Below are 23,490 nucleotides of genomic sequence, written 5' to 3'. Positions count from 1 at the left end.
TTGGTGCGTAATCTTCAACTGGAGGCATTTTCCCATGAGATTCAGAGGAGAACGCACACTTCCACGAACGATATATCATCGAAGAGATATGTGAAAAACACCTTGAGGATTGATTCTAAACAACGTTTACCATGTTTCAGTCGATATTATGGAGTTAATTTGGAAAAAAGTTCAGCGTTTTGATGACTGAATTTTAATTTTTTTGGTAGCCAAACGTGACGCACCAAATGGAGCGATTTGTCCTAAACAAATCTTTTTCAGGAAAAACTGAACATTTGCTATCTAACTGAGTCTCCTCATTGAAAACATCTGAAGTTCTTCAAAGGTAAATGATTTTATTTGAATGCTTTTCTTGTTTTTGTGAAAATGTTGCATGCTGAATGCTACGCTAAATGCTACGCTAGCTATCAATAATCTTACACAAATGCTTGTTTTGCTATGGTTGAAAAGCATATTTTGAAAATCTGAGATGACAGTGTTGTTAACAAAAGGCTAAGCTTGAGAGCTAGCATATTTATTTCATTTCATTTGCGATTTTCATGAATAGTTAACGTTGCGTTATGGTAATGAGCTTGAGGCTGTATTCACGATCCCGGATCCAGGATGGCTAGAATCAAGAGGTTTTAAGGTAAATGCTGCAGATGCCTGATCAATAGGAAATGACCTTTACATATCTAGTGCGTTATCTGTAACACTTCAGCGATAGAGATTGAATGGAGCCCCTACTTTACTTTATTTCAGTACACAATTGTTTATAATAAGAGGGATCTCGGTTATCTTGATTGATGATTGGCCTTGGAGAGGTTTAAAGGTTTCTCTCCTACCTCCAGTTATTGATGTAGCGGTCTGTCAGTCTCATGTACTTTTCCCTCTTCTGTGAAAGGGTGGGACTCCAGTAGTTTACATGACATTGGCTGAACTTTGCCTGTGCTGTAAGGTGTAAGAGACCGTAATATATATATAGAGTGAGAGCGATAGATAGAAAGTGGGAGACAAGACATCAGACAGAGAAGAAAAACTGTTTGTCTTGGTTGCTGTATACCGCTTAAGGTAGGATTCATTACTTATTTTTTCTAAAATGATGTACTGTACAGTTTTCAGGTCAAATTCAATGTATTTCAACAGCATTATCGCTACTTACAATACAGATGTAGGATGTTAATTTGATCACCCTGTTGCATAACTTGCCTTCAATACAGGACATTTTACACTTAGTGTATCTGAGGTTTTCAAAGGTTTCTGAAGTTTTCAGACTTGATTTTCCCTTATGAAAAAATGTATCAACCCCTAGTAAAAATGTCCATTAATTATAATCCACATGATTATTCACATTTCCTGTTGTTGCAGGATTATTTTCCTGCTGCAGCAAACTGGCTCATATTAAGATCCTATATTTGTATTTTTCTATACACTTTTATTGTGTTGGCACCTTGTATGCACCTGTCTCTGTAGCGACACAACCTATACACACTCCAGTACATTGTTCCTTTACTAAATGTTTTTTGAATACTAGAGCTTTAATGAGAAGTTAGCATGGATGTCCTTCCAAGACATATTAACTGGTTTGACATCTGCATGGTCAATAGACATAAGCTGCAGTAGCAGTAAGTGGGTAAAATTACCTATGTGCTGTGATAATTGTGTTGTTTGCTCTATGACCTGAAAATTCATATGCCTTCCGACCGTGATATATAGGCCTAAAGGCCGAGACAACAAGAAGACACAGTGGCAGAATAAATTCAACCACACCTTCCTTTTATCACAAAACCTGTCCAGTGAAGTCCAGAAAGCATATTGTATGTACAGTAACAGACAGTTACATGACCTACAGCAGGGTCAAGCAAGTTGTTTCCTACAATTTCAGATCACTAAACAGCTATTGATTTAGAACCATAGAGAGTTACCACAAGTCGCAAAGAAAACAGGAGCTGCCTCCACTATTCCAGCACCATTTCAACTTCAAAATTTCAACATCATCAAATCACCTCTCCTTAGTCTAATAGAGTGACAACTAAAAGATACCCCAAAAAATCTAGTCCAATCAACGTAGGCTAATATGATGTTGCTGTCCATGGTTCGGATTTCTGTGCGCTTGTGTATGTGTGTGCGCATCCGTGCAAGTAGAAAAACATGTTGACTCATCCTACTTGTAGAGAAACGCCAATACCATCCTCCTTTATTTCATGTTGACGAAGCTGTCTATCACTCTGTCATACAGTAAGAGCTTTTATTTTTTGCTGTCCTAGGCTACCTGGCTAAGATGCTTGCTTGCTAGCCTAACTTACATTCATTGGCAAAGTTAGCTAGTTAACATTAGCCTTCTACATCTAGCGACATTTTTAACTTCCATCCTCTCAGGCCAGGGGCACAACAATGTATGAATTAATGGTTGGATCAGAGAATTAAGTAAAAGCACAAGTGCAAATCCCTATCTCCATCCACGACTAATTTAGGAAAGGGCCTATTTGAGCTAACTGGCTAGCCAGCCAGTGGAGGCCAACAACACAACAAGATGCAACAATTCAAGTTTTTCTGTCAATGATGTATGCTCCCAATGGAATTTGATAGGAGTGACGCCAAATCTAAGTTGGCTTCCCTTCAGTGGTGTAAAGTACTTAGTATTTGTTTTTTGGTATCTGTACTTTACTAATTATATTTTTGACAACTTTCACTTTTACTTCACTATATTTCTAAAAAGAATAATGTACTTTTTACTCCATACAGTTTCCCAGTTTAGTTTCATGCACTTATCAAGAGAACATCCCTACAGTACTACCTGATCTGGCGGATTCACTAAACAAAAACACTTAGTTCATAAATTATGTCTGAATGTTGGTGTGCCCCTGGCTATCTGTAAATTTTAAAAAACAAGAAAATCGTGGTGTCTGGTTTGCTTAATATAAGGAATGTGAAATGATTTATACTTTTACTTTTGATACTTAAGTATATTTAAAACCAGATACTTTTAGACTTTTACTCAAATAGCATTTTACTGGGTGACTTTCACTTTTACTTTAGTCATTTTCTATTAAGGTATCTTTACTTTTATTCAAAGAAATACCAAAAGAAATGTTGCCATACCCTGCAGCAGTGGTGTGTATTCATGGATGCCAAGGGAAGTCAGGCTTCCCCAAAAAACAGACAATTGAATACTTTTTCCATCACTGCGTTCCCTTGACAGTTTTTTTGGGGGGTGAGCCAGGACCATTCACAGTTGAGCTTGCTCAGTTTAGCTCAACGCTGGTTGGCACATTTGTATACTTTTTTTGTTTAAGGGAGACCAGATGTTTGCGGGCTTCCCTTGCCTGTCATACTCGTTTGGACCAGACAGCATCAGATAGATGGCCAACACATAAAGAGACAGAGGGGCGCTGTTTCGCTCGCTCTGATGCTTTCTTCTGTGAGATACATTCAGCCTCTTGCGAATTGAAGGAAAATTATAAAACATATATACATTTTTTTTGTCTGTTTTTTGGGGAAGCCTGACTTCCCTTGGCATCCATGAATACACACCACTGCTGCAGGGTATGGCAACATTTCTTTTGGTATTTCTTTTGGACAGTCATTGAGTAAATATATCAGAACTGAATAAGTCTAAAGGTTATAATAGGGACGAATCTGTGGCGAAATCGTCATTGCCCTTTTATACTTTTATACTTGTATTATCTTGAGTCTTTACAACTTTACAACTTGACTTTGGCCTTAGCTAATCCATGTCACAATGGGGTAATTTGTTGACAGGGTAATGGGGTAATTTGTTGACAGGGACTAATGTAAGTTTGTGTGCGCGCGCATGTACGCACACGCACACACACACGCACTCACACAATTTGCTGTGCCTTCAGAAAGTATTCATACCCCTTGACTTATTCCACATTTTGTTGTGTTACAGTCTGAATTCAAAATTGATTAAATAGATTTTCTGACCCATCTACAAACAATACCCCATAATGACTAAATGAAAACATGTAAACAATTTATTGAAAATGAAATACAGAAATATCTAATTGACATAAGTATTCACACCCCTGAGTCAATACATTAGAATCACCTTTGGCAGCAATTACAGCTGTAAGTCTTTCTGTGTAAGTCTCTAAGAGTTTTGCACACCTGGATTGTACAATATTTACACATTATTCTATTAACAATTATTCATGCTCTGTCAGATTGGTTAATGCAAGACAACCATTTTCATGTCTTGCCATAGATTTTCAAGCCGATTTAAGACAACACTGTAACTAGACCACTTGGGTCATTTTGGTAGCAACTTCCGTGCATATTTGGCCTTGTGATTTAGGTTATTGTCCTGCTGAAAGGTGAATTAATCTCCCAGTAACTGGTGGAAAGCAGACTAAACCAGGTCTTCATGTAGGGTTTTGCCTGTGCTTAGCTCCATACGGTTTATTTTTTATCCCAAAAAACTCCTCTGTCCTTAACGATTACAAGAATACCCATAACCAATGTTCACTCTAAGCTGCGAACATGCGCTGGCCTGCAGCTCCCCTCAGACTGCTGTGCAGAAGAAATATCAGCCCACGCAGAGAAGCAAGAGATTGAACTTCACTCAACTTTCTAGAGTTTTCCCCTTTAATTAACACAATCAATGTTTTGCTCTACTGTGCTCGAATCAACGCAATATTAGCCAATGTGACATACCGAACAAAATTATTTATGCAAGAGACTTAGTATGCAAAACTAACTGTGCAAGAGTTGCATTGGAGTAGGATTCTATTGCATTGACAGGCATGACTCAATTCCATACTCTACACAGACCGATGAAAAATAACCAATCAGAGATGCAGTAGGCCTATATGCAAATAGCCATGGCCATATATGGATCTGTTCCATTCACTTTGAAATGTTTTGTGTTAATTGCATGAGTGGTCGCATGTAGATGTACTTGTTTTGGTGTCAAAACGAGAAATGCATGTAGCCACCTTTGATCATATTCTTTGGTAGTTAGTGAGTTATTAGCCATGTTTTAGCTAATTTCTAGTCAACCATGAGGGTGGTTGCTTCCTCCAAGGGCACAAGTGTTGTATTTTGAGATGTATTGAATAAGCTAAGTAGCCAATAGGCAGAGGGTAACATACAGTGGGGCAAAAAAGTATTTAGTCAGCCACCAATTGTGCAAGTTCTCCCAGTTAAAAAGATGAGAGAGGCCTGTAATTTTCATGATAGGTACACTTCAACTATGACAGACAAAATGAGGAAAAAAATATCCAGAAAATCACATCGTAGGATTTTTAATGAATTGAAGGAGCATTGCCCATAACATTGTGCAGTCACCACTATGCTTGAAAATATGGAGAGTGGTATTCAGTAATGTGTTGTATTAGATTTGCCCCAAACATAATACTTTGTATTCAGGACAAAAAGTTAATTGCTTTGCCATTTTTTTGCAGTATTACTTTAGTGCCTTGTTGCAAACAGGATGCATGTTTTAGAATATTTTTATTTTGTGCAGGTTTCCTTCTTGTCAAATTAAATCAAATTGTATTTGTCACATGCGCCGAATACAACAGGTGTTGATACCTTACAGTGAATTGCTTACTTATAACCCCTTAACCAACAATGCAGTTTTAAGAGAAATAAGTGTTAAGAAAGTATTTACTAAAATAAACTGAAGTAGAAAATAATTTTTGGGGATAAATAACAAATCATTATTGAGCAACAATAAAATAGCGAGGCTATACATAAGGGGTACCGGTACAGAGTCAATGTGCGGGGGGCACAGGTTAGTCGAGGTAATTGAGGAAATATGAACATGTAGGTAGAGGTAAAGTGACAATGCATGAATAATAAACAGAGTAGCAGTAACTATTTAAAGTGACCATTGGCCTTATGGTGAAATCTCCGGCAACTGAATTAGGAAGGACGCCTGTATGTTTGTAGTGTCTTGGTGTATTTATACACCATCCAAAGTGTAATTAATATAGTATTAGTATTATTAATTAATAGTCCATGCAATTTATTATATGAACTGAACTTATTTAGGCTTGCCGTAACAAAGGGGTTGAATTCTTATTGACTCAAGACATTTCAGCTTTTCATTTTTGATTAATTTGTAAAACTTTCAAAAAACATAATTCCACTTTGAAATTATGTGGTATGGTGTATAGGCCATTGACAAAAAATATATAAATTTATTCCATTTCATATTCAGGCTGTAACATGACAAAATTTGGAAAAAGTCAAGAGGTGTGAATACATTCTGAAGGCACTGTATGTGTTACTATATTTGAGAACTTTTTGGGGACCAACAATTGATTCCCATTCAAAAACCTACATTCCCTAACCCTAAACCATAACCCCAAATCTAACCTTAACTCCAAACCCTAACGTTAACCCCTAACCCTAATTCTAACCCTAACCCCTAAACCTAATTCTATCTCTAAACCTAACCCTTAATCCTAAAATAACTTCTTTTTTTTCTTTTTTTACAAATGACGACCGGCAAATTGTCCTCACTTCTCAGAATTTTTGTTGGTTTACTATTCTTGTGATGACTTCTGGTACTTACAAGTACAGTAGAGTAAAACATACACACAGACACACACACACGTACCAGTGTGAGGTAATACATTAGTGGGGGGGCGAGGAGACTTGTGTATCTCGTCCCCCACAGATCGCTCCTCTCCTCTCTCAGCCAATGAGCAAAGGACAAAGGAGCCGATTCCAGGAAGTATCACTAAAATGAGCTTATCAGGGGTACACAGTCCACTGTTACACACGTGGTCACACACATACTTAAGGCTGCCTTAGAGCTCTTGGGACAGTACATAATGCACTGACAAGCAGTTACATATTTAGGTTATCTTAGCAGTTATCATCACTCACAAAACTTTATCGCTCTACTTTTCAGACGGTCTAATGTACCCATAAAGTTATGTTAAAATTCAAAATGGCTGTATATTTGCTGAAGAGCATATTCTGGATTGAGCCAAAAGTCTTGGAATCTCAGTGAAGGTTTGGACTTGGTTTACTCCTGAAAGGCCAATTTGTTTAGTATTGTGCACCTGACATGATTGGTTACAGTAAATGCTTGTGTGCATATCGGTGTCAGCAGGGTTACAATGATGAGAATCAGGGGTGGACTGGGACCAAAAATCATCCCTGGGATTTCTAACGCATCAGCCCATTTTTTCCTTGACTCCCCCACACTGGCCTATTTTTTTACCTCGAGGACCCCACACCGGACCATTTCTTCCCTTGAGGCACCAATTATTAGCCAGATATTTTTTTCTTTGCAAAATTATAATTAAGACAGATAGGCCACTAGGTTACAATTGGACCAGCCCATCAGGCATTTTAACATAAGTCGTAATCATTTTCACATAATAAGTCTTTGCTAGGTAAAGCTCCACCTTCTCAGCTCACTGGTCACCATAGCAACACCCAACCGTAGCATGCGCTCCAGCAGGTATATTTCACTAGTCATCCCCAAAGCCAACAGCTCCTTTGGCCGCCTTTCCTTCTAGTTCTCTGCTGCCTATGACTGGAACGAATTGCAAAAATCACTGAAGTTGGAAACATATCTCCCTCACTAACTTTAAGTGTCAGCTGTCAGAGCAGCTTACTGATCACAGCCCACCGATCACAGCCCATCTGTAAATAGCCCATCCAACCAACTACCTATCTCATCCCCATATTTGTTTTTCTGCTCTTCTGCACACCAGTATTTCTACTTGCACATCCTCATCTGCACATATCACTCCAGTGTAAATTGCAATTACTTTGCCACTATTGGCCTATTTATTGCCTTACCTACAGATTTTTCTAATGTGTTAATGACTGTACGTTTGTTTACCCATGTGTAACTCTGTTGTTGTTTTTGTCACACTGCTTTGCTTTATCTTGGCCAGGTCTCAGTTGTAAATGAAAACTTGTTCTCAACTGGCCTACTTGGTTAGATAAAGGTGAAATTAAAAAAAATATATAATAATAATAATAAATAAATAATGCCAGATGACCAGTCTGCCCCTGATGAGAATGGTGAAATGTCTATTTAAATGACAGAATTTTGAACGGAGTGGAAGTTTCCAGGGGTTATAGAGTTGACTCATTAGCCAACATGCTTGAATAGCAGTCAGCATGGTATGCTATGCCATTGTGCTAAAACTGTGTGACATTAAAATGAATGACAATTCAACCCGCCATTGCGTCCAGCATCCAGTGTAGTGAGTATTTTTATACAGCTGTTAAATGAAGAAGGTATCTGTTTTCATTCCCAGGGAGTCTCTAATATCCTGCTCTAGTACCAGTACTCCCACCTCCAGATGAGTTGTGTGAGAAAGGGGTGAACACATCCCTCTCTCATTCCCTCATCATGTTTCTACACATATCCTCTGACTAACTAGGCAATTTGAAAGAGAATTGGAGCCTAACACTCTAGGTACATCGTATAGATGGCTGTAAATTCAGATTAAACCATTGCTTGAGGAAATTAAAAACTGCTTTTTGAGAAAGCCTTTTTTAGTTGAACTTTAACCACAATTTGCATCACCATTGAGTGCATATATGACTTGACTGTGGTTTCCTGAAACTCTCCATAAGTAAAAGGTCATATAAAATCTCAACTGTAACATCAAAAGTATAAATATCTGATTAAGTTTAGGCACAGACTGTAGCAGAATGGTTTTATAGATCTTCACAGCAATAGATCTGGTAATCTTCCATACAGAAACTGGATGATGTCACATGTTTTGCAGGAAATTGAGACATTGACTTCTCGATTCACGCTGAAAACCCCTGAGGTTAATACAGATTCATTACCTGACTCTGGTTTCATTGATCAATTTAAATGAACTTAAATCTGACCTGACTGCAGTCTTTTGTTACCAACTTAATATTTCTTACCTTCTTGACAAACACAAAAATCTGTATATTTGTGACCGTCTCACACATTGGATTGCTCTACATTGTACCAGTTTGAACATAAGGAGTTCTCATTTCATGACCTCTCTCCTTATCAGCTAGGTTTACTGTAAGGGTGGTGTCTCACTATCATGAGGTAGTAGGCATTGCATTTAAGCTATAAATGTTGACAATGATAGTGGCATTCCACAGCAAATCTCACACCATCCTCTCTTACACAAGTTTTTATTTCCCCTTTAAACAAATTCCTGTGAATCATAAAATGTTGAAAAGTGCTATGCAAGTCATTTCATTTTGGTGCACAATCTGTATTCTGTAGATATCTGGGAAGTGGGAATGACAGCCTTTGTCGTTGTATGCAAAAACGTAACAATTCAAAAAATGTCTTTATGTTTAATTGTTAGAACTATCAGGACAGAGGTAGCCTTGTTTAATTGGTTAATACTGACAGGATACAGTTTCCTGTTGACTATTCAACTGTTTTGATCCATTTCCTTATTTCTTCTATTGGTTTCAGAGACTCTCAGTTGCTGCATCTGATGATTACCAGGATGTGTTGACCCAGAATGAGGGAGACCTGATAGGGTGCCACTCTCTCCTGCTTAGTGCCTCAGAAATCTCACTGTCTACACAGGAAGACATGACGACCCAAGGAACCACGGACAGCATACCCAGAAAGTGGCTGCTGCAGCCCATGTCACCTAAATTGGAGCAGGCAACAGATCTTCGCACCATGCTCAGCCCCACCACGGACGAGCCCTTCAGCCTGGACCGGAGCTGGACCTACAACAGGAATGGCAACTCTTCTGCTTTCAGTTTCGACAGCATCTCCGTAAACCACACCCGGTCCACGGTTGTCGTATCTTCCCAGCAAAAAGAGGTGCAGGCCAGGCAGGTGGTGGTGTCGGAGGAAAACTGCGGCATCACCAGCGAAGACTGGCAAGCCAGCTGCTCTAGCAGTCCCAGCAGCACGGGCTCCTACTGCGGGTTCTACTCGTTCGTGGACAATCCTGCAAGCCCCGAAGCAGAGCTGAATGAAGCCTGGACGGTGTCCCCGGAAAGGCAAGCCACCCTGAAAGAGGAGCGCAGCTTCAAACTGCAGACATATGTTGGTGGGAAGAAGCCAGGGAGTCTGTTCAAGGAGGACAAGGACTCCCGCTACCAGGTGGAAACAGACAATGGTGCCCAATTGAAGGCAGAGGAGGAGGAGAAGAAACTTAGGAAGGAGATCATGCATGGTCATGCCCCCCCTAAAACTGCCACCTACAGGGAACAGTGGAGTGCACTGAGCTTGTCACCCAACAAGCTGCTGGAAGGGTTCAGCTTGTGCTATGGTCCAACCAGTAGTGAATCTGAGCCCACACCAGCAGCCGAGGCTGGTACCATCGACAATGAGCAGATAAACTTCAGCGCAGCGCGGGAACAGTTCATAAAGATGGAACAGTCCAGGCTAAACTCCTTTCTGCAGAGTCCCAGCTCTCTAAAACCACAAGGAAGACGGTGGCAGTCAGAAGACAGCTTGTTATCACCAAAGAGTGCAAAAAAAGAAGACCACTCTACAGTATGGTTGAACCAAAGTCCGACCCCAGTGAAACAGCAGGATGAAGGGGAAGTCGTCACTGCCGGAAAGGTGACAGTGTACCGCACAGAGGAGAAGGTAACCAAGAGCCAGGGTAGTCTGCTTTATGACCTTGACTCTGGACTGGAGGATCTATCGGGGGACCCCAGTGTTGGCTACACAAGTGATGTAAGCATATCCAATGACAACTCTCAACCAGAAAGCAAGGCCACCCAATCGGTAAGTGGTCACAGAGAGACGCCCATTGAGAGGGAGATTCGTATCACTCAGGAGAGAGAGGAGAGCCTTCGGAAATTGCGGGGAATTAAGCACACCGATGTCCAGGAGATGGTGGAGATCAAGACCAAGTATCTGCTCTCCCAGCCTGCACCACCACGGACACCTGTCAGGTCCAAAGATAATAATCGGGTGAGCTTCTTCATCCAGCGCGAGATTGAAAAGGACAGCCAGAGGGAAGTGGACCTGATGCACCAGGGGAGAGTCCCAAGTCTGTATGACAGGGGAACTCCGCAGGAACTGGAGGATAGGAAGAAGATCTTTGAGCTGCCAGACCAACCTGGAGCCAAGGAGAAGAGGAAAAGGGCTTGGTCTTCACCCAGGGTCAATGTGAGGGGTAGCAGCTCAGATAGGGAAGGCTTCCCTTCCACTTGCTTCCCTAACCAGCACTCAGAAGAGACAGAGTTGTACATCAGCCACATGCCAAGCGTCAATACCACCAGCAAAGGCTGGGGTTCAGATACCCAAGACTTCACCAGAGTACTACCAAGTAGCCTCCCAGAGGAGAGTGTTACATTGAAAGGCCATGAGACCACAAAGGCGGCAAGCTCTAAAGTCACAATAGTGGTGAAGACGACAAGTACTAGCGAAATAGTAAATGACCCATCGTGGTTAGAGCGAAGAAAGGAGCCAGTTCCAGCCAAAAGCTCCTCAGCTAATGAAGCCTCCTTTTCGTACTCTCCATCCTCCCCTACACCCACTGCTTCTGCAGTTCAGGGGTCTGAGCCGAATGATAAGCTTTCTCAAACCTGGAGGGCGCACCTGAATTCTGGTAGCCCGAGACCTCAAAGACCAAATGCTCCAGATGTTATCCAGAAGGAGATTGAGCAGGATCTAAAACGCGAGCAGGAGCACCGGGAACTACGGGAATCCTGTGGCCTGTCCGCCTCTATGGAAGGAAACCTGGACTGTGTAGGACGAGACGCTAAAGACACACATCAATCGCAAAGCCTGCAAAGGGTCATCGTGGAACAGGAAGACTCTGTCTTCTATGAGAGCCCTTCACTTCTTGTAGAGCAGACAAGCTTGACCAGACGGCCCTCTTCCTTTATCACTCCAGTATCAATACTAGGTAGGATGGTACATGAATCCATAGACAAATCTATACAATTACATAAAGTTACAAGACAATATAACACAGGAACAATTCATGATGGCAATATCTTATACATGTTTTTGGCTTGATTTAAGTAACTCTCTCTCTCTGGATGTTGCATTAAAGTCTTGTTTACTGATGGTTTTCTTAGACTGGAGGAAATGACAGGCTTAATTAGAACCTGAACTTCGGTCATATATGGGAGAGGAAGCAAAGCTGTGTTACCAGCCATGATTAACCATTAACACGGAGCAAAACAGATCGCTGTGAGGGTGTTGAATAGTTTCTCCAGTTGGGTTTTTGGTGCTTTTCTTTAGAGTTAATGCACTGACATTTAGTGGTTAAGATCACTGTACAGTCACTCACATTATGGCAAGATAATATAAAATGTTTAGCCTACCAGTGTCCATTTTCATAGGGAGTCAGACAGGTGTACAATGGTAAAAATACAATTATCATTATGTAGTTTCATCAGGGGAGCAACTTTCTCTGGGGACCAAAGTTGCACCACTGAGTTTCATGTTGCATTCAATTTACATTTCAAATGTAGTCTATTAATAATGCAATTACAAACATGTGTTAACTCTGTTTCTTTCATTATCCCCTCCCTTCCAGATAAAACAGACAGCGCAGCTCCCTTTTCCCCTTCCATTCGTCCCACTGCCCGACTTCCCTCCTTTTCCATAGTGACCGCCCAGCCATGGGGCTGTCCAAGGCCCACCTCCCCCGTGGATAGCAGGGTTTCCCCCATGTTGCCTGCCAGCCCATGGGCAGAGACAGGTGGCTCCCCTGGGACACCCACACAAAAGGGCCTGACCGAGACATTGCTAGAGGATTTTGAGGAGAGGAGAGTCAAACTGAAGCTGGAAGAGAACGCTGTAAGTGAGAAAAGACTATTTGGACACAGAGGGTGTTGTTGATATCTTTGGACACATTGAACATTCATTATAGACACACATAAGACAAAAACATTTAGGCACACAGTTTAGAAAAAAATACAGCAATGCAATACGCCTACAAAAAAAAGCATACAGATAGTGATGGAGAAACCGAGTACATCTTATGAGTTGAGTCATCTCACAGGTTTTATATACCACAATGATAGCTGGTTGCTAATTTGGAAAATGCATTTTGTGTTTCCTGCAGTATGCAGGAATTCAGTGCATTGATGATGTGAATAATGAGGTAAGTGGTTGATCCTCTCTCTGTTGATGTGCGTTTAATCTTTGGTCATTTGTCTCAGAGGACCTTAAGCACAGGTCCAATATGACATTGCTGCTATTTCCTCAATTTCAGGTCTTGGAGGCCACCCGGATCACCAGGCACAAAAACAAGCGGGCACTGCGCTGGGAGGCTGGTGACTACACCAACGAGTACCAGTCCTCTCCCCTGGAGGGCATGGTGAGAGAGGGCAGAAAGGAGAAGAGATGAAAAACAGTCATCTTAGGGTTGTCCCATCTCAGCACATATGAATATACTCTCTGACTACACTACCAAACCTGCTGGACATATTGATTGGTCCCCTTTGTGATAAACTCCTCATCCATCAACATCAGCCACCTACAGCAGGTGACCTTCCACGATTTAAAAGAAAAAAGACAAGTGAACTGAAAAAAAAAATTCAGGACAAGTTTTAAATGCCATCGGAGGTGGATTGCAAACGGAAGGGAATTTAAGAGGAGTTCTGTGCCTGCTAAGAATGCACATCAGCATATGAGTTCTTTTTAAGTCTGGCAGTCACTGGCTGCTAGGTAACTTTGATTAGGCCTATCCGCCTTCAAATGACTGCATAGAAAATAAATGACAGAGCTATTTTTGTCTTGTCAGTTGTGCTTTGCAAAGCAAAAACAAGCAAGAAACCATCATCAGATATCCATGATGTATGGTTATATGGTTCAAATTTCCAAACCAATATCCAATCCAATGAAGCACTTGCAGTACCGTCTTCTAGAAATGTTGACATTTGTCTGATTATTATATTAATTAAGAGCTACAGCAGATAGCAGTATGTTTGTGTTCTTAATTTGACATGAATGTGCTTTGACAGCAGAAATGAGTATAAAACTTCTGACCTAAACCGGTCAGGTCCTTATTGCCTTTCTTAGGGCTCGATTCAATCCGTATCACGTCAAATCTGCAGTGTAGCGTGATTGAAATTGAAAAGGCAATGTTAACGCAGTCAACTGCATTCACAGCAAATGCTGTACATGTCGGCTCAATCGGAAATGACGGTACCTTTACATTTGAATTGTTCCATCTTCTGTGACATGGGTTGAATCGAGCCCTTGTGAGATATGTACAGTTAGAAAGATTCCTTGCTTACCAGTTGGCTACTGTAAATGACAAACAAGTTTGATCACACTCTAAACCTGACTGTTTGCAACATGACAAGACATGCTTTTTATATAGACTATTGTAAGAGATACTGCTGAAAATAGGCCAGGTAATGTAAATCTTATAAGAGATTCAACTCTGCTACATTTGGTGGCAATGGTGGGATCCACTACTTATACAAGCAGTAACGTCAAATCGGATGCAATGTGGAAGTTGATCAAATTATAGTGAATCTCAAACTATCAAATGGCGTAAAACTTCGCCATCTGCTGGGTAGACAATTGAACTGCTTGTAGTGGATTTGAGAGTGTTGCTGTAAAGTTAAAACATATTTAATCCCCATTTACACCTTGCATTAACATGATAGTCCAATTGTAGGAATACATCTCATCTGAAAAAAGTAGAGATGAGTTGTACTTCATGGGTTTGAAGGACAATGATGTATCCCAATTTCACCCGCATTCATACATCAGAGTGCCTGTACCCTTAAGCTGTTGCAGTATAGGGAACTGCTAGGCCCCACACAAACCAACACCCCCCCCCCCATGACCTTCCCCTCTAATTTGTTTGAGAAAGAGGAGAGATGACACAAGGAATTGAGGAGAGACTGCAGTCGATTTTATAAGCGAGTCAAGTCTAACGGATCTACAAATCACCTTGCATCATAAATAACTACAATTGTTTCAGTCGGTCATAATTAAGCTATGAAAAATCACAGTTTTGATGCTCTTGAACACAGCCAATAATTTAGTTTCTCATTCCAGCCGGGATTCAATCCGACCGTATATGGTCGATCGACAATGCAGCTTTAAAAGTTAGATGCCGATTGAGTCATTGCAGCTTTGCCTGTGAATATTATCTCCACGAACGCAGGAACATTACCTTTAAAAGCTGCAATGCCTCGAACCCACGATTGGATAGAATCCCGACCTCAAATGTTTGACAGCCCTGGCAGAACGAATGTGATTGGTTGGATGAAAGCTCAGTGGGCAGAGCTAAGAGTGACAGGTCAGTAGATGGTTTACAGGTAAGAGTCAAATAAAGAAAAGGCTCAGGGAGGGAGGTTGGAGGACGCAAAGTCGCCAGTTTAAATACCATTGTGGCTTTTGTTTCCCTACCTTAAAAATACTTAACTAATCACATTTCTAATCTACTGACATTCTAAATGACTTGACAGCTTCATATGTGAAAAGAAAGAGAGGCACCCATCCCCATGCTGGCGCAGTGGACTAGGCACTTGGAAAGGGACCAGAAGGTCACAGGTCCTAATCTTGCCTCGCTTTCATAGATCAAATAAATTTGTTCTAAACTATTGTCTCTCTCTTTGTCAACAACTTGCCACATTTCATCCACTGCAGTGCTAGCTAGCTGTAGCTTATGCTTTCAGTCCTAGATTCATTCTCGGATACTTTGATTGGGTGGACACCATGTCAGTTCATGCTGCAAGAGTCCTGATAGGTTGGAGGATGTCCCCTGGAAGTTGTCATAATTACTGTGCAAGTCTATGGAAGGGGGTGAGAACCATGAGCCTCCTAGGTTAGGAATCGAAATCAATTTACCCAGAGGAGGACGGAAGCTAGCAGTCCTCTGGCTACACCATGGCACTACCCTAGTAAGTGCTGTTGAGGGTACTGTAGACCTTCATTGCAAGTGTTTTAATCAATAATTTGGTGACAAGATTATATTTAGTACAGTTTTATCTAAAAAGGTTAACTTTTTACATGTTTCCCAATTTGTATGAAATTCACTGAGGATGGTACTCCCCTTCCTCCTCTGAGGAGGCCCCACTGGTTGAAAGTCAGGGAAATAACACCAATTACAAAGAGCACAGATTTATAAAAGGGGTATATTTATTGAAAAAGCAAAAATCTAAAATTAGTGTTTCTATACTGAATTATCTATCCACTGTCATTATGCAACTAACCACCCCACCCACTTGACACTGGGGAAACCAGCAGTCTTTGGAAAATTTGACCAACATTCATATCATTTACTGGGTGAAGTCCAGAAACTTGCAAGTGTGATGTGTGAACCACCAACAAGGTATGGACATAGACAAACATACATTTATAAGTGCAGGGGAAAAGAGGTGTATATAACTATGAAAAATATAGCACAAAAAAAACCAATAGCATTAAAGAAATGTACTAACTCTCAAAATGTCCAAAGAGCAAGAGCATATTAACTTAAAATGTGTTTATTTATTTTGGGGCTTGATTTACAGATTGGAACATTCGTTATGTGCTACTGTCACTTGTATTATGACAGGGGTATCTCATTCAAATATGTTTATTATAATGGCGCAGGGATGGAAACAGAGGCACAGAAATACAGAGCCAATGTTTAGAACTATTCCAATGAGCCAAATATACCACTGAACATTGCTTTCAAAATACACACATCTACAGAGATGGAGTACTCATCTTTGTATCTGTGCCATTATAGAGTCTGACAATTTTCTTCTTCTTCAAAATTGGCAGATCCCTCCTGATGACCCAATTGGACAGGACTTCAACAGGAGCCAATGAAGTTGGAAATCCCATCCAGTTGACTAAATTAAAATGGTGGAATCCCTCAATGGCCCTAACCATGCTATCCTTTTGGCCACAAGAGAACTGTAATTATCGATGAATACAGCTTTCAGAACAGCTAGCCAAGAAATGTTGTGGACAGCAGAGGGCGTAAGAGCCACACAATATCCAAACCAATGCATTCAGAGTCCAAAACCTGTGACAAATGGCACACGTTAAATGGACATATCTTTACATGGACATCATGGGACTGATTTGTTATAGTCAAAGTTGAGTTAACGATGAGATAATTCTTAACTCCATTAGTGTGAAATATCTATCCAAATAAGTGACCAATGAAATGCAATCTATTTTCAATCATTTTTGCTCAGACTTATTATGGCTAGTACCAAAAAACATGCTGTTCTTTCAGAACAATGAGATCGGTTCTGCTTGCTCTGTCCTGCCATTGGCTTATATCATGTGAGCAGCTGGTTGCTAACCAAAGGTTTGCAAATGAAAGTAGCTCCGCCACATTATTGATATATAAAGAGATGACTCAATAATTTAGGAAAAATTAATCAAATATAATTGTTAATGAATTGATAAGATAAAGGATTTGACATTCTTCTGTATGAAATAATTGGAATTCTATGATCTGCCTAAATGTGGCTGGCTGCACACACCCTTTCACATGAAGACGTCTACAGTGATGCTCTGGATGAGCCATGGCATTAGTTTGCTTTAATACCAGATGTGATATTACATTAAACTGATATTCAATTCGAACTTACAAACTAACAAAAGAAAACGTGAGATCTGCATGCTTGTATAACTCTGCATGCAACAAAAACGATCACTTCAACTGTAGTAAAATTTAAAATAATTGTTCTAAGAGTAAGAGTTATTTAACTCGAGTAATAATAAATGTTAAAATCCTTTCATAATCCTTCTTCTTGAATAAAATGAAAATATCCTTCGCAATAAAGAGCATTATAACCCAGTGAGTGCTTGGTCCACATGTAATATTGTGGGCATGGTTGTGCAAGCCTTGGTGGCATGCATTTGGACCCAATCTGTTTTGATATAGGCTAAAAGTGTCCACATTCACAGATAAAGCCGTCTACTGTACATTCTACTGCTATTAAGTGAATACACAAACGATTGCTGATATAACAGATTTGTCTTTCTAGTTAAACATCTGTTTTAGCATTTATTCACTTCTGCACAGAGATAAATGTAATGTATTTCTCATGACTTCCCTATTAGCATATCTAAGAATCCCTCTTCAGTGAAGCTTACCCTCTATTGCGCATGTGACATACATTTACAATTACAAGAACATCTGGTCTTGGAGAGGGAATCAAATATTGGTTTGGATACAGTTGATATCCTGGGCACCAATGCAAAATATTATTGAATACAAACAAGATTGAGGGTCTTCTTGACCTGACTTTTGACATAATCAGAAATGCTATAGACCTGCCGGCAGTAGACATCGTGTTTCACAAAAAACGGATTTATTAGTGTGGAAATATACTGTAGCGTTTACACTTAATTCAGTGTCCTTCCTAATGAAATAACTACTACGTAGTAAAACTGTAATTCAGTCATGAGTTTGTACATAAAATACTGCATTTCTTATTGCCTTCCATCAACCAATATGTATTAGTATTTCATTTTAGTACAAATCATTACCTAGAATGTACCGAGTTATTTCATTTAAAAAGACAATGTCAAAATTGTATCCCCATACAGTGTGTACTCTACATGAAGGGTTAAAGTGACTGATATAAATGTTCTACAAAAAATGTTTTATTGAAACTTGGACACTTTTGTCAATGTTGGGGTAATTCTTCTATTCACATGCATATCATTACCTGCAAAGACACTGTCCATCTCCTCAATGTTCATAGACAGTCTATGAAACTAAAATGGGATGCAGAAACATGTTGTCCTTCAGTAAGTGCTGAGGTCTCATGTTTTACCAGCGCACCAGGAGACATCTGTCCCATATTCACCTCCTCACACACACCCTCCGCCTTTTAACATCATATTATATTGTAACACTCCTTCCCTCGTCTTTGGAAATTGATAACTGTGCAAATGGGTGTAGGCCTAAATATACCTATGAAATGTTTTACGGATGAAATAATCGTTAAAGGAAGAACTCATGAGTTCAGTCCCATTGAGGCAGAGGGTTTCCTACAGCTGTCGACTAGTCTCCTTTGAGCTGTCATGGATTTGGATCACAACTACCTGGCTAAATGGTAAGAAATGTGAGGACCTTCGATTACTATAGACAGTCTTTAAGCTCCACCTTACCTAGCATTCATAATGAACAACCTTTCTTCATGTTGGTAGACCAAAGACTCTTGGACATATTCATGTTCTGCCTTCAATTCCATGGCATAGACATACCCAAGACAAAGATGGGTCAGAGTGTTTGCTGGGGTCTTATGTATATTGATAAGATTGAAAGGATGAGTAAGGCCTGCTAATCCACCAGGCTATACTTGAAGCATGCTGGGGTGGGAAATCATCAGTTGTAGATGGGGAAATTAGTCAATCCCAATTTAAGAGTGGGTGAGGAGGCAGGGATTTGTAGCTTCATCTCGTTTCACCCCTCTCAGAATTCCACTTTGCAGGCAGGGAAGGTCTCCTCCTGCATGGCCACAGTGCTGTTGCTGCCCAACACGGTAATACCCAGCTCTCTCTGCTTCTCATGGGTTTCCTGGTACCACTCGTGCATCGTCAGCGAGTCAAAGGTGGGGATCAGGGTCACCTGAGAGTGGAAAGGTAGAAGGGCAAGTTCAAATGAGAACAAGGTAGACTCCGCGATATGACGTAGATGCAGAAAGTAAACAGCATAGTAGGTCAATTTCCACAACAACTAAGAGCATTGAAGTGTGAGGCTCAACTTATCCACTGTTTTGGTACCCTGGCTAACACACTGTAAACAGCATGAAGCAAACCTGTACACATGCGCAAATACTGCATCTCTCTCATCTCAATATCTCTGGTGCTGCTCATGGCAAAGTCATTTAACAGAGTCTACGTTGGTTGACATTCTACAAATGTACATAGAAAAAGAGAAATGAGAAGATTGGGGGCTGACCTGCACATCGGGCCAGGCAGTCTTTCCCTCCAGTAGAGCGTCGAGAATGGGTCTCATGACTGACTCCTTCAGGGGCTCGTCGCCACTGACGATGTAGCAGGAGGAGCGCAGGCGTCGGAAGAAGTCCACGTCAATGGTGGCAGAGGCACAACCAGAGGGGAGATAAGCCATGTCCAAATAAACTGGTGCACTTCCAGCTGCACTGACCTTACTGCCCAGAGAACCTGCAGGACAGATAGCAGAGTTAGATATACGAAGACTAAATGTATTGCAATAACTTGCAAGTACAAACAATTATTTTAGAAAGCAAGTAATGAACGATGCTAATATGCCATCATTCAAAGTGTAAAACCCAGTCTGTGCCTACCTGAAGAAACTGACTTTGAAGTTCCAGGTCTGGAGCCACTAGTGGTATTGCGGGATGAAGGCCTTGTGTCAAGGCTTGAGGTGGTCTTCAATGTACCAGTTGTGCTGCCAGCCTTGGTCTTGCTGTTCAGAGCTGTACTGGTGGCTGACGTTGACCTCTGTGTGACCCCGGCTGGTTTCTTGGTTTTTATGGCGGCACTCTTTGAGGTCTTGCTTGGTGCATCAGCCTCAGGGTCAGTCATGCAGGTACCGGGCTGGGGCGGCAAGGGGGGCAGATCCTTCATTGGGGCTGGGGGAGGGTCCTGAGAGGAATATTGTGCTCCCCTGTTAGAGGAGTAAGAGCTGGGATGGTCATGTGGATGGTGGGGCGGGAAACTCCCAGAGTCCTCGTCTGAGTCCATGTCTGCAGTGATGGAAGGGCAGTCCTCAGTCCCTGGGGGTATGTCTGAATCTGTGGCTGTGTTGAGGGATTCACTAGCAGACGTGGGAGGGGTCTCCTGACCTTGAGGTGAATGTCGATCACTATTAATTCCGCTTTGTGGCTTAGCTAGCTCCTGGGAGTGGTTGCTGTCTTCAGAGAGTTCTCGCGGGCTACCCGTGGCTAGCCCTATAGACCGATGCTGCTGTTGGTTCTCTGGGGACTTTGAGTGCTTGAATTCACAGGGTGAGACCAGGCAGAGGTCGACATCATGCGGAATGTCAGGCAGAAGTCCATGTAGTCCAGGAAGGCGTTCCTCTGAGCCATCCCCCGGAGGACGCGTGTTATGAGATGTACTCAAGGGTAAGGGCATCCCCATTTTGGAGTCAGAATCTGCAAAATGCCCATTTGAGTAGGACCTGTCCATATGGTCTCCCTTGGGTGACTCATCAATAGATGGGAGCACCTGTTCAAAAGACACAGAAAGAGACTCGTCAACTTCTGTCGAGTGTGGGGAACCAATTTCAGCAGGCATGGAGGTAATATTGGGTGAGACAGAGTCAGGCAGCATGAAGGGACTCAGTGTCAAAAGACTTGATTGTTTGTTCTGGGACGACATGGAGTTTCCTAGGTTCCCCCTCAAGGAGCCTACCTCAGAGTTCCTGCAAGAACCCATGATGTGGCAGTCTTCAAACCCAATGCTAGCCACCCTTTCCCCGAGACTACTGTCCTCACCAGAGCCCTGAGCATCCTCTTCAGGTGATTGGTGGAAAGGGGTATGCCCAGCGCTATTAGGGGCTGAGTCAGCAGGGGAGACCAACTCTAAAGTCTTCTCATCTGAGCTAGCGCAAACATCTTCTTGCCCATTTCTCAGGGCCCCATCAAGTAGCCTGTATTCAGTTGGTGTGAGATCAAAGTTCATGCTGTGGTCACTTTTCGGAGTTTTGTCAAGAGGCGAAGTGGTTCCCAGGGCTTTCTCTGGATTTGGCAGTGTCTCCATGCAGGTGAACTTTTGTGGACTTTCCAAGATGTCCCCCCTCTCTGCATTTGCTCTTGATCCATTCTCTGCCGCAGGTTGCTCTATTCCTTCAATGTCCGCTATAGTGTTCACTACAACAGCAGTCCTTTCCTCTGACTTTGCATTTTCTGCTCTGAGGTTCTCGAATTCCGCTGTCATGTCTTCAGGCGTTGACATTTTGGAACGTTCAGCATCCCCCTCAGAGGCAGAAGCTTTATGATTCTCCAGCTCCTTTATATCCGTCTTTAGCTTTGCCGCCTTGTTCAATGAGTCTTTCTTGGGGATTGCATCCTTCTTCAATGTTCCATTCTTGACTAAAGGCTTTCTTGCCTCTGCGTTTCCTAATGAAGGTCCAGTTGTCGCTTTTTTGACATCCTTGTTGAGAGGTTTTGTTGGTTTCTTCTCCTCTGGCTTTACCTCCTTCTTGATATCTTTCTTTTGATCATGTTTGATGTCTTTCTTTGGCCTTGGACCAATAGTTTCTTTCTTAACTGGTTCTTTCTTTTTCTCCAAATTCTCTTCCTTTTTGACAACACCTGTGGAGGCTTTCTCATCCTTTTTTACTTCTTTTTTCTCATCCTTTAAAGGTTCTTTCTTTGGCATGAGCTTTTCAGCCTTTGGAGGCCTTTGTTTAGCATCCCCATCCTTCAATTTGGACTTATCTTCCCCTTCCTTCCATTCTTTATTAGCAATGTCACTTGGAGCCTTGGGTTTGGACTTCATGTCTTGCTTTTTAACATCCCCACGTCCAACTTTGTCCTTCAGCAAGGCACTGCTAGGTCTTGAATCCTTGGGCAGGGACTTAAGGCTCTCCCGACTCTCTGCACGTTTTGGTTGTTTATCTGATTTGGATGCTTCAAGGTCCCTGAGGCTCACGGCTGGATGTTTCAGGAATTCTAGATGCTTTACTTTCTCAAGTCCTTCAAGAATCTTGGCCTGCGGAGTACACCCAGGGAAGAGAACTCGAATGATCTTCTCATGAGGACTGGCAGGATGCCACACCAGTAGAGCACAGATGGAGACAAGGCAAGACAGGGGCATCTCTGAGCCTTTTATGTTAGATCCATTGCCGGGCCAGGTCTTCATGAAAGCCTCAAGGTCTTTACTGCCTTTGACTGGGTTAAGAATGTACAGCTCTAGTCTACCAACTCCCATCTTCTGGAAAAGAATAAGAGGATCAATGCTGGGTCCATTTGAGCGACTAAGAGGTTCTGGATTGATCGTTAACCTTTCAAGGTGTTGCAAAGTGAGTGCCACTTGGTCGCAGCTCCGCAGTTCTTTGGGATCACTCCGGAATGACTTCAATCTCTCTGGAGCATTAAGGAAAACGACCCCAATCTCAGGGGAAATTAGATTTTTCATCCAGTCCTCATTGATCTGAGAGTCAGTACAATGTTCTTCCTCCAGTTCTACTGCTTTCCTTTGGAGAAGACTGTTCACCCCTGGCAGATTGTCAGCCCCAATGTGAGTGAGGAGCAGGGAGTCAACTCTGTCCAAATGTCTAACCAGTTTCCAGAAACAGGAGCGAGGATCTGACCCACCATTGACCAGAACGTTGAAACCGTTAACAGCAAAGAAGGCAGAGTCTCCTCTCCCACCTGGAAATACATAGCAGCAGGGGCGGGAGAGTTTGAGGAAGCCCACAGTACTGGGGGGCTCTAGCAGCTCAAACGGAGACTGTGGCTCCAGGGACTCTGAGAGGTATTCTGTGAACTCTTGCAGACCTTCCATTTCAGGTAGCACTGATGGTGGGTTTGTTTTGATGTTGATGAAGTCTTGTAGATTGTGTTTCTCCAACACAGAGTTCTTCCACACCCCAGAGTTGGGACAACTCAGCGTGAGGTTAGCTTTTTGTGTGGGATCTGCAGAGCTCAACAACTCTCCAATCTGTTCAAGGA

At 41.8% G+C, this 23,490-nt stretch overlaps 2 protein-coding genes across 2 annotated transcripts in view; one reads left to right on the top strand and one right to left on the bottom strand.

Moving 5' to 3' along the window:
* The first annotated feature begins 876 nt into the window (after positions 1 to 876).
* Positions 877 to 16,725, top strand: LOC112252107 (mitotic interactor and substrate of PLK1-like). The gene is made up of 6 exons (XM_024423058.2): positions 877 to 1,050; positions 9,395 to 11,804; positions 12,444 to 12,706; positions 12,975 to 13,013; positions 13,125 to 13,229; positions 16,643 to 16,725. The coding sequence occupies exons 2-6, from the start codon at positions 9,518 to 9,520 to the stop codon at positions 16,688 to 16,690; spliced, it is 2,742 nt and encodes a 913-aa protein (XP_024278826.1). The 5' UTR covers positions 877 to 1,050; positions 9,395 to 9,517; the 3' UTR covers positions 16,691 to 16,725.
* LOC112252106 (microtubule-associated protein 1B) overlaps positions 15,990 to 23,490 on the bottom strand; it is a 48,891-nt gene continuing 41,390 nt past the window's right edge. Inside the window, exons 5-7 of the mRNA XM_024423057.2 lie at positions 20,158 to 23,479; positions 19,791 to 20,014; positions 15,990 to 19,457 (exon numbers count right to left, since the gene is read on the bottom strand). Coding sequence (XP_024278825.1) covers positions 19,302 to 19,457; positions 19,791 to 20,014; positions 20,158 to 23,479 — 3,702 coding nt within the window. The 3' untranslated portion in view covers positions 15,990 to 19,301. The remainder of the gene's footprint in view (positions 19,458 to 19,790; positions 20,015 to 20,157; positions 23,480 to 23,490) is intronic.

The sequence above is a fragment of the Oncorhynchus tshawytscha genome, linkage group LG06 (genome assembly GCF_018296145.1).
Source record: "Oncorhynchus tshawytscha isolate Ot180627B linkage group LG06, Otsh_v2.0, whole genome shotgun sequence".
NCBI classification, from domain to species: Eukaryota; Metazoa; Chordata; class Actinopteri; order Salmoniformes; family Salmonidae; genus Oncorhynchus; species Oncorhynchus tshawytscha.
The sequence above is the reverse complement of the archived record's forward strand: the minus strand, read 5'-3'. Positions and strand labels throughout refer to the sequence as shown.

Bases quoted from the DNA above. Each gene is read 5' to 3' on its own strand.
- LOC112252107 (XM_024423058.2), top strand. From the start codon at position 9,518: ATGACGACCCAAGGAACCACGGACAGCATACCCAGAAAGTGGCTGCTG. The intron at 12,707-12,974 runs GTAAGTGAGAAA...TGTTTCCTGCAG, and splicing joins TGAAGCTGGAAGAGAACGCT to TATGCAGGAATTCAGTGCAT. The intron at 13,014-13,124 runs GTAAGTGGTTGA...CCTCAATTTCAG, and splicing joins TTGATGATGTGAATAATGAG to GTCTTGGAGGCCACCCGGAT.